Source organism: Setaria viridis, chromosome 1 (assembly GCF_005286985.2).
Source record: "Setaria viridis chromosome 1, Setaria_viridis_v4.0, whole genome shotgun sequence".
In the NCBI taxonomy this organism is placed as follows: Eukaryota; Viridiplantae; Streptophyta; class Magnoliopsida; order Poales; family Poaceae; genus Setaria; species Setaria viridis.
The window spans coordinates 26,509,626-26,520,955 of NC_048263.2; the positions used below are offsets into that span (position 1 = coordinate 26,509,626).

Genomic DNA, 11,330 nt, shown 5'->3' on the forward strand with positions numbered 1-11,330 from the left:
GGGCTCGTGTATTCTGACGAACCATTATCACAAGAAGACAAGGATCTAATTAGGGCTCATCGTGAAGAACTCAAGGAACACGTCCCTGCCGACGTGCAACGGATCTAGGACTTCCTCGACGGTAACGACCACAGGCGACCTCGAGTTGACAGGAGCCACCCGCTTCCTCGTCAAGTTGCTCTTGAAGATGTGGTGGCAGGGACATCACGCCCGGCAGTGGACCGGAGTCATCCTCTTCCCCGTCAAGTTGAAGCGGAGGCCGCGATGAAAGATATAGAAGAACGACACATCCGTCTTCTGATAGAACTAGGCCGGGTTGAGAGAGAACTCAAGAAAAGGCGTGGTTGATTATTTTTTGTTCTAAGGGTGACTTGTACTGCGTCGGCCGTGTAACCTATCGTCCGTACTGAATGATAAATCGGCCGATTTGGACGATTATGTTTTCTCTTTAGGCGATTTTCTCTTGTATCGGCTGTGTGTTTGTTTATCATATTCTGCGGTCGATCCTTATGCTCCGACCCATATACTAGGGTAGTACCTTTTCAGGTATCTCCCGTTCAAAGCCCTAGTAAACTCTTCTCCTTCGATCGTTTCCAAAATGTAAGCATTTCCCAGGGCACATCGGCCGATTTTATACGGCCCTTCCCACGTAGGAGACCACTTACCGAATTTAGGATCCTTTGACCCAATCAGCAGCACTAACTTCCATACTAGGTCCCCCGGAGAGAACTGCTTGACCTTGACCTTCTTGTCATACCATCTGGCCACTTTCTTCTTGTTTACCTCGATGCTGATCAAAGCTCTCAATCGTTGGCCTGCCAAGTCATCAAGTTCCCTTTTCATGAGTGAGGAGTAATCATCGGCCGTCAGCTTATCCTGGAGCGACGTGCGTCTCAATCCTGTCCTCAATTCCCATGGCAGTACTGCCTCGTGACCGTACACCAACTGATAAGGAGACATCTTGGTGGCCCCGTGGCAAGCCATCCTGTATGCCCATAGAGCCTCGGTCAGACATAAATGCCACTTTTTCGGCTATTCTTCTATCTTCCTTTTGATTAACTTAATTATCCCTTTATATGAAGATTCGGCCTGACCATTAGCTTGGGCATAGTACGGACAGGAGTTTAGCAGTTTGATTCCCATATCGGCCGCGAACTCTTCGAATTCTCCTGATGTAAACATCGTTCCTTGATCGGTTGTGATAGTCTGGGGAATGCCGAAACGATAGACGATATGGTCCCTTACGAAATCAACCATGGCGGCCGATGTTACGGCCTTTAACGGAATCGCCTCCACCCACTTGGTGAAATAATTTGTGGCTACTAAAATGAATTTATGTCCTTTGCTTGACGGAGGATAAACTTGTCCGATGAGGTCTATTCCCCAACCTCTGAACGGCCACGGTTTGATAATAGGATTCATGGCCGATGCAGGCGCACGCTGAACATTCCCGTATTTCTGACAATCCTGGCATCCTTTATAATATTTGAAGCAGTCTTCGAGGATTGTCGGCCAATAGTACCCATTATTCCTAATCATCCATTTCATTTTATGTGCCGATTGGTGGGCTCCACACACTCCTTCGTGGATTTCTCCCATCAGAGTCTTCGCCTCCTCTGTTCCTAGGCACTTGAGTAGGATGCCATCAATCGTCCGGTAGAACAAGTCGTCTTCTAGTAACACATATTTTGTGGCCTAAAATCGTATCCGCCGATCCACTTTCTTGGACGGATCTTTCAGATAATCGGCGATCTCTTTTCGCCAGTCGTCGGCCGCGAGCTCTAGAGCCATAGCGCCCTGAATCGGCCGATATCCGGACGCATGTTGGGCAAGCCTGTTGGCATCCTCGTTATGATTCCTAGGGATGTGCTCAACAACCGCGGACTTGAATTCTTTCAGAAGTTGAAGGCAATCCTCGTAATAAATCCTTAATACGTCATCCTTGCATTCGGACTTTCCTGTCAATTGGTCCACGATAAGCATGGAATCCCCAAAAATTTCGACGGCGTTGGTCTTGATCTCCCTCAACAACTGTAACCCCTTTAACACGGCCCGATACTCTGCTTGGTTATTAGTGGCGGATGCTTCTGTTGGCAGAGAGAAATCATAGCTTGCCCCCCGAGGCGATATGAGAACGATGTCGATTCCTGATCCGGCTCCACATGACGAACCATCAAAATATAAGGTCCATGGCACTGGTTCCACGACGGTGGTCTCTGGTCCGCAGTGCTGGGCAACGAAATCGGCCATAATCTGTCCTTTGACGGCCTTCGCCGATTCATATCGTAGATCGAACTCCGATAAAGCCAAGATCCATTTTCCCATTCGTCCTTTTAAGATCGGCAACGACAGCATGTATTTTACCACGTCATCTTTGCATACCACTACACACTTTGCCAATAACAAATAGTGCCTGAGTTTGGTGCATGAGAAGTAAAGGCATAGGCATAGCCGCTCTACCGGGGGATACCTTGTCTCGGCGTTCAGAAGTCTTCTGCTAACATAATATATTACCCGTTCCTTTCCCTCAAATTCCTGAACCAGAGCTGACCCGATAGCTCGTTCATTGGCTGATAAATACAGTTTGAATGGCTTACCGGTTTGAGGTGGGACCAATACTGGTGGCGAGACCAAGTACTGCTTGATATCTTCTAGTGCCTTGCGTTGCTCTTCTCCCCATACGAACTCTTGGTCGGGCTTCAACTTTAACAATGGTGTGAAGGCTTAGATACACCTGAATAGATTAGATATGAATCTTCTGATGAAATTTACCTTGCCGATTAGGGACTGCAACTCAGTCTTATTTTGCGGGGCCACGACTTTATTGATGGCCGCTATGGTCTTTCAGTTGATTTCTATCCCACGTTCGTGAACCATGAATCCCAAGAATTGTCCGGCGGATACACCGAAAGCACACTTGTTCGGGTTCATCTTCAGCCCATGTTTCTTTGTGCATTCCAATACCTGCCGCAAATCAGTTAGATGTTCCTGGTGTCCTTTTGATTTGACTACGACATCATCAATGTAAATTTCCACCAGGATGCCGATAAGTTTGTGAAATATGTAATTCATGGCTCGCTGATACGTAGCGCCGGCTTTCTTCAAACCGAAAGTCATTACCACCCACTCGAATAAACCAAGGTGACCCGGGCATCTGAAGGCCATTTTGGATATGTCTTCTTCGGCTATTAGTATCTGATTATATCCAGCGTTTCCATCCATGAAACTAATAACTTTGTGTCCCGCGGCGGCATCTATCAGCACATCGGCCATCGGCATTGGGTATCCGTCCATCGGCGTGGCCTGATTGAGATTCCTGAAATCGACGCATACGCGGAGCTTTCCGTTCTTCTTGTATACGGGTACAATGTTGGAGATCCATTCGGCATAACGGCATTGCCGAATAAATTTTGCTTCGATTAGCCTCGTTATTTCGGCTTTTATATCGGGTAGGATTTTAGGATTACACCGCCGTGTAGGTTGCTGATATGGCCGATATCCCGGCTTTATGGGTAACCGATGTTCGACAATAGATCGGTCTAATCAGGGCATCTCATGGTATTCCCAAGCAAAGCAATCCTTAAACTCTCTTAATAAATTTGTCAATTTACATTTGTATTCTGGATCCAAATTCGCACTAATATACGTCGGCCTTGGCTTGGTGCCATCGCCTAAATCTATCATTTCTAATGAATCGGCCGACATGAACCCGTGTCCTAGCTTTCCATCTTCCCGGGCGAACTGATCCATTTAGTCTGAATCTTCGGAGCCGACTGCTCGGATCGGCTGTAGACCAAAATCGGACACCTCCAGGAAATCAGTGTCCCATGCCCTCCCGGATATGCACTTGACATTCTCGCAGCTCCATTGCTGCGTATCGGCTGTCGCGACGCTGTATGCAGAATCGGCCGTGGCTACTTCGATGTTGTTGCCGACCCACTGTATGAGGCATTGGTGCATCGTAGACGGGATGCAGCAATTTGCATGTATCCAGTCTCGGCCGAGTAGCATGTTGTAGGACCCTTTGCCATTAATAATAAAGAAAGTAGTAGGAAGGGTCTTACTGCCGATGGTGAGGTCGACGCAGAGTGCGCCGCGGGTGGGAGACACGTTGCCTTCGAAGTCTTTGAGCATCATGTCTGTCATAGTCAGGTCATCATCACTTTTCCCTAGCTTCCGGAACATGGCGTATGGCATGATGTTAACAGCAGCTCCTCCGTCTACTAGTAGTCTGGTGATGGGTCGGCCGTTGACATGCCCCTTGTGGAACAGTGCCTTTAGGTGTTGTCGTTTGTCGTCTTCGGGTTTCTCGAACGTGGCTGTCATTGGCTCTAAAGCCAATTGTGCCATCTGCTCTTCTATTGCCGACATGTTCTGTCGGTCAGCAGGAGTCATGAATTCCATCGGCAGTATGAAAACCATGCTGATGTCGGCCGCCGATTCATCGTCCCCCCTGTCATTTCTTTTGGGGCGCCAGACCCGAGGCCTGCCGTTTTTCCCGTCCATCGTATGTTGTTGCTCTTCTTCCTGTTGTTCCCACTGGCGGAGACGTTGGATTCTTCGTTTTTGAGACTTAGTCAATCCATCAGGGCACCACCTGGGGTTCACTGGTTTAATCGGTGGCCTGGCGCGTTCCCATTCTGGTTCGCGTCCTAAGGGGTTCTCATCTGATACCCAGGCATCGGCCATCTCTTCTAGCCGATCGTGAATGCTGACCTTGTTTTCTGGTTGGCTGTGCCAATCGAATCTGCCCCCTGGCCTATCTTTTCGTTCGCGCCTGTCTTCCGACCGGTCATATCGGCCACTTCTACCCCCCAGCCGATCACGCACTGGAGGGTGCCGGTCTTCTTGTTCACGCCAGTTCCTGCTGATCGGCTCTGGTCTTCCATCTCTGGAGCGAGACCTCCTGAATGGCCGATTGTTACGATACGGGCCGTTGCACTCAGGGCAATTATCGGCTGACGGCAACCTAAGGTTGCTTTCCCAGCAGTGGATGAAGAATGGGCATCGCCAGTGATCTTCATGTCATCGCATCGCCTCTTCCTGTGATCTTGAGCGTTCTTGTTGCCGTTGATATTTGTTGAGCAAAAATTGGGAAGTGACGGGCCTGCGTGGTTCTCCCAATCCGTCGTCTTCATCCTCCATCCGCCGTTTCCCCTTGGCGTCTTCGGGTGCCGCTTGGTTTCTGGGGTCCACGGCGCTGCTTTTCTTAGCCGATTCAGATGTCAGCACTTTGGTCTGGAGCGAATTCTTCCCCGTGTCAACCATGTTGGTGGGGAAAGGGTACTGATCAATCTTCATCGGCTTGGTCAGCTTTGTTGGGACTTCGAATTTGAGCATGCCTTGTTCGATGGCTGATTGTATCTGCTGTCGGAAGATTTTGCATTCATTTGTATCGTGGGAAGTAGCGTTATGCCACTTGCAATATTTCATCTTTTTTAGTTGTTCGGCTGATGGGATGGTGTGGTATGGCGAGAGCTTGATCTGTCCTTCCTGGAGGAGAAGATCAAAAATTTTGTCGGCCTTTGTTGTGTCGAAACCGAATGCTTCAGGCTCCTTTTTCTCGAACGGACACGATATCGGCTTTTTCCCTTTAATCCATTCCGCTAGGCCGATCTCCGTTTCTTCTTCGGATTCAACCTCCTCTAAGTATGCCACCTTCTTCTGGAAGTTCCTTCGTGGATCAAAAGGGCGTACTTCCTGACCGGACAATCGATGAACGATTTGGCTCAAGCTCTCAAACTCCTGCGAAGCATATTTCTCTTTGATATGAGGCAGGAGACCCTGGAAGGCTATGTCGGCCAGTTGTGCATCGGTCAAGGATAGGGAGTAGCACTTGTTCCTGATCTCCTTGAACCTCTGCACATACGAGGATATCGGTTCGTCGCTTCTCTGTCTGAGGCTGGTTAGATCAGAAAGCTTCATCTCATGTACCCCCGCGTAGAAGTATTTGTGAAACTGCCTCTCCAGATCAGCCCACGTAATTATAGAGTTGGGTGGTAGTGTAGTGAACCATTGGAAGGCCGACCCAGACAGGGATGATGAGAAAAGGCGCACCCGTAGAGCATCTTGCGCCACTGCCTCTCCGCATTGGATGATGAATCTGTTCACGTGCTCCACAGTTGAGGTGTCATCCAACCCCGAAAACTTGGTGAAATCGGGAACTTTGTACCGATGGGGAAACGGCAGTAAGTCATAAGTAGGTGGGTATGGTGTCTTGTACGTGTAGGTTTGCATCTTCGGTTTTAAACCGAATTGCTCTTGAATCACCTCCGCTATGCGTGCCGTCCAGTCTGGTTGTTGTTGATGGACTATTGGCTGGGGAACCGGCACGTGTTGGTAGACTGGTGGCGGGATGACTGGGTGGTGAGCAAAAGCGTGCGGCGCTTGATGTGACGTGGCCGACTGCGTAGTCGGGATCGGCTGTCTGAGTGAATCGGCCGCTTCGTCATATAGCACGATCGGCGCAGCGCCCCGAAGTACTTCCGTTGCCTCTGCCCCCCTGCTCATCTCCGGTGCGACTGGCTGATATTGTGGCATCGTCGGCCTTGCGGCTGATTGGAAAGGTGCCTGGATTGGAGAACCTCCATGGCTGGCCGATTGATCCTGGGAGGCTGTTACTGATGGTGCCCCCTAAGCCATTGTATTCAAAGGAGAGAACTGCGCGGAGGACAACTGAACGGATTGCGGCCGGAGATATGGCGCGCCGTTAGGCCCCAAAGGAATTGATGATAAAAAGGCGTCGGAACCTCCAATTGGAGCCTGGATCGGCTGAGGAGCCGAGCAGGATATACTTGTATAAATCCTGGTTGGGGCCGTAATAGGTGGGGCATACGCCAGCCCCTGGTACCCTTGGGACACGCCATTGGCCAAGGAGCTGATGACGGCATTGTATACCGTATTAGAAATCACCGGGGACTGATCAATGAAAGCTTGATAGACAGATTGTTGAACCATCTCGGACATCTTGCCCGAGTCCTCGGCGATTGTGATCTGGCGGGGAGTTGGAAACGGAGTCTTTTTGACAGTTTCCCCGCTCCTGGTACGACTGAAGGATTGCAGACACGTCTTCCGGTAGTATGCCATCTGCTTTTCCAATTCTTCCTTCTGGTCATCCCTGAGGTCTACTTCCGTCACTTCGATGACGTTGTCTTCCGAGACTTCGGCAGCTTTCGACATAGTGGCGGTTGTATTAGTCCCACCGGGCGTGCCAAAAGTGTGTTGGCGCTAGAAATTGGCTGATCGAATCCCCAGCATCGAACACACGACCCAGGAGAATCTGCTTAACTCCTGTTCGGGTGATCGCCCTGGTGCGATTCGCGCGGCGTGCCAGCCAATCTGACCTGTTGATTGGCAAGGAAAGAAACGTGTCAGATACCAGAGGTTGCGATCGGCTAAGGTTCCGATCTCGAGATAGCTTAAAAGCAATCGGCCGATTTGCTGTAATAAAGAAATCGGCTATAATGCAGCCGATTACCAGGCAACGTTAATAAACAAAAACTGCTAGAGTAATCTAAACAGCGCTACAGTAATAACACCAAGAATAGATCTAAATCGGCTATGCGTGAAACAATAGATTGAGTAACGAAGCACGAGAAAGCCGAAAGTTTCAATTCCTAGCTGGATAACTGGTGATAAAACTAAAACTAGAACAACAGGTAAAACCTAGAATTCTAGTAAATATCGATAACTAGTGAATAAATCTAAACGAAACGACAGCGATGCGCCCGAAGTTAAAGCTTAGATATTACTCGATAAACGGAACTTACAGAATCGGCCGGAGATCAAGTTGATGCAGCCCCGCCAACCCGTATGAACTCGTGGAAAGAAGAAAAGTATTGGCGAAGTCGCCTGCTCGAAAGTAAGTACGAGGAAATAGTAGTTTGTTGTATTGATTTGGTGATGGTTACAGATCTATGAAGGTGGCTATTTATAGCCTGTTACAAACGATTTCCTAACCGACTAGAACTCTATCTCTAATTTTAAACGAAAACGAATATTTACAAGTACGATTCGTATTGGAGTTGATCATCATGCTCTCACGGGCTAACCCCCCTTTTAATCTTCATAGTTCACTTTAAGCCCATACCGGCCCAATTGCTCCAGCCTCCTAATCGGCCGATTCCTACCAACTCCATCAACAAGGGACAGCCGATTACGGCCTACATGTCGGGGGGGCTCCGACCACTCCGACCCTGGGACCTATGGTCGGGCGAGGCGAAGTTCCACCCTCAAAGGGCAATCGGCCGATCCTCGACTGTAGCACCAATCGGCCAATTTCCAACTGTGACTTCTGTGTCTCGCCGCATCTCCTGATTTCTTCCTTTCCTGACGCCGATTTCATACGTGTCAAAATCTGGCGTCAACAGAAGTATTAAACATAGACTAAATACAAAATCAATTGCACAGATGGAGGCTAATTCGCGAGACGGATCTATTAAACCTAATTAATTCATGATTAGCACATATTTACTATAGCATCGTATCATCAAATCATGAACTAATTAGGTTTAATAGATTCGTCTCACGAATTAGTCTCCATCTGTGCAATTAGTTTTATAATTAATTAGTATCTAAATATTTAATGTGACAGGGACTGCTTTAATCCGTGGAACCAAATACCCCGAAGTCTTCTAAAATGCATACCATCAGAACGGATGGGACTGCAAATTAAAATTCAACTTTTTCCAGACGATCTCCACTTGCAGCGCGCCTCACGTGGTTCTGCTCCAGTAACACAAAATTGTAATTACACTTTCTATATCCCTAGTTTTCGACGACTACCACGTTGCTATTACAGCACGAAATCAGCAACTTGACAGCACTTTCAAGTTTCTACTACGTACACTCGTACAGTACTTTCAAAGCTTCCGTTCCCATGCTACGTCCGAAGCTGCTTTTTAACTTCCTTCTCGTTCGCTGCTGCCGCCACCTCCTCGGGGGTCGCTTTTGCACTTGCACAGGACCCGCTGCCTCCAACTCCAATGCTGTCAAGGCAGATGCTCCCCTCAGCTGGAACGTCGTCGGCGACATCAACGGCGGCGACGCGCTTCCCTCTCAGCCTCGCGTAAGAGTAAGACGACGAGGACGACACTTCTCCGCCGCCGGAGCCTACCGTCACCCTCGACGCGGAGAAGAAGGACAGCCTCCCGGAGAAGGTCCTCCCGAGAAGCGACTGCCACCTGCCCAGCTGCCCTACGAGGGGCGCGCTGCGGGCGCCGCCTCCTTCCGCGGTGGCTCTCCTCCGCCCGCGGCGCAGCTGCGAGCTGCGCTCGGCCGCGGCGGCGACCATCTCCCTGCGAACTTGCTCCGGCAGCCGCAGCGTGAACAGCTCCAGGTCGCGGTCGAGCCTGGCGGCGAGGGAGTGGGAGTGGCCCGTGGAGTGCCACCGGGCGAGCTTTGCCGCCGTCGGCGGCTGGGTCCCCGACCGCGACCGCATGGCCCGCCGGTGGGTCCCGATCCGCTGCAGCTCTAGGGCCTCCTGCCTCCGCTCCTCTTCCTCCTCCTCGGTGACCACGTCGATCACCACAGCCACCGGTAGCGGGCCAGCGTATTGCAGTGCCACCGCTGTGTCGCTGGAGATGCTGCTCGCTAACGGAATCGTCGGCGGGAAGCTCGTCGGCTCCCCGTCGTCGCTGGTGGTGTCCTTGTGATCAGGTTCGAGGTTGCAGCGGCATACGGGGCAGGTGACGTGGCCGGCGAGCCACTCGCCGATGCAGTCCGGGTGGAAGGCGTGACTGCACTTGGGCAGCAGCAGGCGGAGCCGGTCCCCGCCCTCGAACTCGCTAAGGCACACCGCGCACTCGAGCGCGCCGCCGCCCTTCCCGACTCGCAGCGCCTTGGCTTCGGTGTACGTCATGGTGGGGAACGCCTCGACGACCTCGGCGTCGAGCCCGCGCGACCTACGCCGCCTCTGCCACCGCGACCGCGAGGCGAAGAAGGCGTCGAGGCTGCTTGGGGCGCCGGCCGCGCGTCCGCCATCGCCCGGCGTCGACCTGGTGCTGACGGCGTAGCCGCTGCAGTGGCGGAGGTAAACGGTGGAGGCGGCGATGAAGACGAACACCGCGACGACGGCGGCGAGGAGCGCGACCATGGCCGTGCTGACTTGGTCCGGGCCGCCGGAGCCTGACGACGCGTCACCGCCCTGCGCCTGCTGCGCGCGGGCTGCCGCGAGCATGGACGCGAGGACGACCGCGGCGAGCAGCGCCGCGCGGTGGCCGCCGTGGCGAGGCGTGGAGGACATCCTGCTTGCGCGGGTTGAGCTGACTAGTCGGCTGTCTTCCGAACGCAGCATGCAGTGTGGATCGGGAACCGGGCTATATAGAGGGTCGTCGCCTCGTCGGGGCGAAGCAGTTGGAGAGCGGCCAAAGCGGCCGCGATCCTGCAGGGGCCAGGTGTGCGCTTTGATTGGCAGTTTTGACCGGCCGACCAACCATGTCCACCCAGGTGTTGACATTTTAGATGCCGAGACCGCGCGCGGTCGTCCTCGGGGTTGGGGTGCTCGTGTTCTGTGTCTCGGAAACAGCACACGTACTGACCGGGGTCGCCGTCGGCCACGCCCCGGCCGGCGGCCGTGTACTACATCCCCGTCTACGCGCATGCCAGCTTGCCGCTACTGGCCAGTGGGCTAGTGGCAGACTGGCAGCGGCCGCGTGCACAGGCACGGGCCACGGCCGAGAACGCACGCCACGGCGACCTGGTCGACGAAAGGGACGCGACCCTCCTCGGCTCCTCCCGCATGCGTGCGTGGCGTACCGGTACCAGGGCGCACGGTGCATGCCCACTTGTGCTAGTGGATCGCGCCTGCGAGGCTGAGATTCCAAGGGATGGGATCTGCCACGCCTGACGCCACGTATTGTTTTCCACGCCATCTGTGCATGCTGTCGCCTCACGAGAGGACGGTGCTCCGAGATACTACTATCGCCAGCCGCTCCAAGGGCGTGTTTGTTTCTCCCGGAGCTCCTAGATACTAATTAGAATTAAATATATAGTAATTACAAAACCAATTGCATATATGGAGTTTAATTTGCAAGGCGAATCTATTAAACCTAATTAGTTTATGATTTGACAATGTGATGTTACAGTAAACACGTGCTAATGATGGATTAATTAGACTTAATAGATTCGTCTCGTGAATTAGCCTCCATCTATGTAACTAGTTTTATAATTAGCTCATGTTTAATCCTCTTAATTAGCCTCTAAATATTTGATGTGGCATGAATTTTTAGTTCGGACTAGATCCAAACGTCCCCTCAGCTCCGTTGTACAGCTTGATCTCGGAGGCGACGGCACCTGAGCGATTTGGTGCGCCTGAGAACACAAATGAGAAC

The 11,330-nt window shown here is 51.8% G+C and overlaps 1 protein-coding gene across 1 annotated transcript; it reads right to left on the bottom strand.

Annotated features, from left to right (window-relative positions):
- Window positions 1-8,631: 8,631 nt before the first annotated feature.
- Window positions 8,632-10,406, bottom strand: LOC117861994 (uncharacterized). The gene has a single exon (XM_034745504.2). It carries the CDS (start codon window positions 10,292-10,294, stop codon window positions 8,882-8,884), a length of 1,413 nt encoding a protein of 470 aa, XP_034601395.1. The 5' UTR covers window positions 10,295-10,406; the 3' UTR covers window positions 8,632-8,881.
- Between the last annotated feature and the right edge of the window lie 924 nt (window positions 10,407-11,330).

What these genes read in the sequence shown, in the direction of transcription:
- LOC117861994 (XM_034745504.2), bottom strand. Translation starts at nt 10,294, where the DNA reads ATGCTGCGTTCGGAAGACAGCCGACTAGTCAGCTCAACCCGCGCAAGC.